This window comes from Nannospalax galili, unplaced genomic scaffold (genome assembly GCF_000622305.1).
Source record: "Nannospalax galili isolate Female #2095 unplaced genomic scaffold, S.galili_v1.0 scaffold482, whole genome shotgun sequence".
In the NCBI taxonomy this organism is placed as follows: Eukaryota; Metazoa; Chordata; class Mammalia; order Rodentia; family Spalacidae; genus Nannospalax; species Nannospalax galili.
Genome location: NW_008347521.1, coordinates 948175 through 951219, shown reverse-complemented (window position 1 = coordinate 951219; position 3045 = coordinate 948175). Strand labels below are relative to the sequence as shown.

Genomic DNA, 3045 nt, shown 5'->3' with positions numbered 1-3045 from the left:
AATGTATATTGGTTACTCCCTCCCTCCAACTCCCTGACCCATCAACACATCTCCTTCTAAAATTCTTCTTTCTTCAAAATTCTAAAATTTTTCTTTCTTATAACCCACTGGGTTCAATTAGTGCTGTCTATATGCACATGGGAGCAGAGTCATCCACTGGCATGGAAAGCCAATTAATGGTTACCTCTCAGCAAAGAAAAGGGATTCCCCATCCCTCAATGGCCACCAACTGCCAATACCTCCTCAGCTATGGATGGGACCTCAGGAATGCTTTGTGAGGACTCAGTCTTAGGTGGAATGTCTATATCAATCAAAGGCCCAGGGAACATCATGGAAGAGGGGGCAGAAAGAGTGTAAGAATTGGAGGATGAGGAGGAGTGCTGTGAAATGCTGTCCTCTGGGGATGGCATGGCTGTTGCACATATGAACATACAGTAGCTGTGGTTATCTGCACAAGACCTGCACAGAATCAAGCCAGTTAAAAATATTGAATTTTAAAAACAGAAAAAAATGTAAGTATTCTCAAGTGTAGAGATGGGGTAGGAATAATTTGAATGTCTTCAGTTCTGGTTATTCACTGACTATTTTTGGTTACAAGTGACCACTGTTAATGGATTTTTACCTTGACTTCCAATGCTAAAGTGTATGCTTCTGGATTTCAAAGTATCTTATTGAAACTGTGGCTAAATCTCTTTTCCTTAAAGAATGCTATAAATATTGTTGGCATGGTATGGTCCACCAGTGGAAAAGAATGCTATCTGGACTGCATTTCAACCTTCACATGACTGCTACTCCGTGGATGTTAAATGTACATAATGCCCACAAGGAGGAAGAAGCAGATAGAGTTAACCCACTTAGTTTGTAATATTTAGTCAGGAAGAGCTGGGAGATGAATGCTAGCACATCAGGAAGAGAAATTGTGTTTACTATTCAGTCAGATTGTTTAAAAAGGAAAACACTCTTGCTAATTTAATAATCACATATTTGTCAACACAAACAGTAACAAGAAAAGAGTACTAAATATGAGAACAACAGCTGATTAGCAGGGTATGAAAGGGTGTGGGGCAGGGAGACTTCCAAACCTTCTAGTCCACCTTCTGAAAACCCACTCAGAACCTCCTCCTCCGATACCATGGTCAGATCCTGTTGTGGCTCTGTCTGCTCTGAGCAGGGCTGCGGCCAAGGCTGCTGCCAGCCCAGCTGCTGCCAGACCACCTACTGCCGGCCCAGCTGCTGTGTGTCCAGCTGCTGCAGGCCCCAGTGCTGCCAGTCTATGTGCTGCCAGCCCAGCTGCTGCAGGACCACCAGCTGGTAACCTAGCTGCTGTGTGTCCAGCTGCTGCTGCCCTACCTGCTGCCAGACCACCTGCTGCAGAACAACCTGCTGCCACCCCAGCTGCTGTGGAGGCTCTTGTTGTTGAATGTCCTCATCCGGATCAGTTCACTTTCTTGTCTTCATCCTTCAGCCCAGGCATCAGTTCAACAGAACACTTGGACATGCTGCTATTAATACAGACTCACAGAGTCATTTGGTTGAGTTTCTGTTACTTTTTATTCTCTTGTGTAGAAATCATCCTACCGCTAGTACATCAGAATTTTCAGTGAAATATTCATCAAATTGCTTTAGAATTCCCACTTCTGTTTCCAAAGACAAGTTTGTAAACATCCTACTTGTAGATTTTCCTTCCTAATTGTTTTTCTTTGGAACTTATTTCCAGGTGGATTACTTGATATTTCCCAATAAAACCTTTCAATAGTCAAGTAACATGCACTGAGCGCTCTCTCTCTCTCTCTCTCTCTCTCTCTCTCTCTCTCTCTCTCAATAATTGGTACACATTCATTGTATGTACTACTGTGCTTCATCAAGACAATCTTTCAAGTCTACCATGTATATTCTCTCTCATTTATGGATCTTAGCTCCAAATCCCTAGATGTGAATGACTGTGGATGCCATGAAAATGGAAAGGGGAAAAAGGAATTTGAGAGAAGGAAATGGGGAAAGGGGGGTACTTAACTGGAGAGGAATTAGGGAGGGCTATACAAGGGGACCAAGAGGAGAGATTAATAATGCTAAGATGGTATGAAAGGCCAGAGAGAAAAGTATTAATTCAGAGTCCTACTGGAAAATACACATACAGTAAATATGCAAGTGCATGTGTATAACTGAAGGCTATATAACAGAAAGAGCGCCAGACAGGAGAAACCTCCCTTTGAGTTCTTGGTCCAAGCAGTCCAAGAAACTCCCTAAGTAATAACACAGGCTTACTTCAAGAGCCCTTAACTTGAAGGTCAGACCTTATTGCTGAAGATAGGATATATTTCAGACACAGGACTTGGAACAATCAAGCTGGAGCTGACCTGGAAGCCTCCTTCTCGATGACTAGCTCTCATGGTACCAGAGAATACTATAGAATCTGCCACAGAAGAAAACCAGTCAGTAGTCCTATCTAGCTGTAAAGCCCAATAAATGACAAGGACGGTCCCAGCAAACTATCACTACTGGTGCAATAGTGGCACTTTTATTTTGGGAGTAATCAACAGCTGTCTAAATTAAGGCTGGCTCAATGGGAGGGAACTCATGCAGAGTACTATAAACTTAGTCAAATTCCCATGATTATAGAGGTCATAGAACCGAGAGAAAAACCCACTTTGCCACATTTCTAGACCAACGTAATTTCTTACTGTATTCTACATACCCATGCACATATTTCCAGAAAAGTTTAAATTCACCTCTCCTCAAAGAAACGTCTTTTTGCAACAGATGGATACAATACAGAGTTCCAGAACTGATCAAATGCAAAGAATAATTGTCTACGAGATGCCCAGAGCTAAGTGACACAACTTCATTGCAACCTTTATACAGAACATGAATGCATATCTCATCTGTCATCAAAGAAATTTCTTTATTCAGCCGATGGTGATTAACACGGAAATCTTCAATTGGTCAATGTGTAGAGAACAAGAAGATCAAGAGATTATTCCTTACAGTATATCAAACGTTTGCTTCCCAAGACTTAAGGATCATTGTGGAAGATGAGGTGGAAAG

At 42.0% G+C, this 3045-nt stretch overlaps 1 protein-coding gene across 1 annotated transcript in view; it reads left to right on the top strand.

The window, feature by feature from the left end:
- LOC103742948 (keratin-associated protein 4-1-like) overlaps positions 1 to 1315 on the top strand; it is an 18821-nt gene extending 17506 nt beyond the window's left edge. The window contains exon 4 of the mRNA XM_017800873.1: positions 1185 to 1315. Within this exon, the coding sequence (XP_017656362.1) occupies positions 1185 to 1315 (131 nt within the window). The remainder of the gene's footprint in view (positions 1 to 1184) is intronic.
- Positions 1316 to 3045: the final 1730 nt, after the last annotated feature.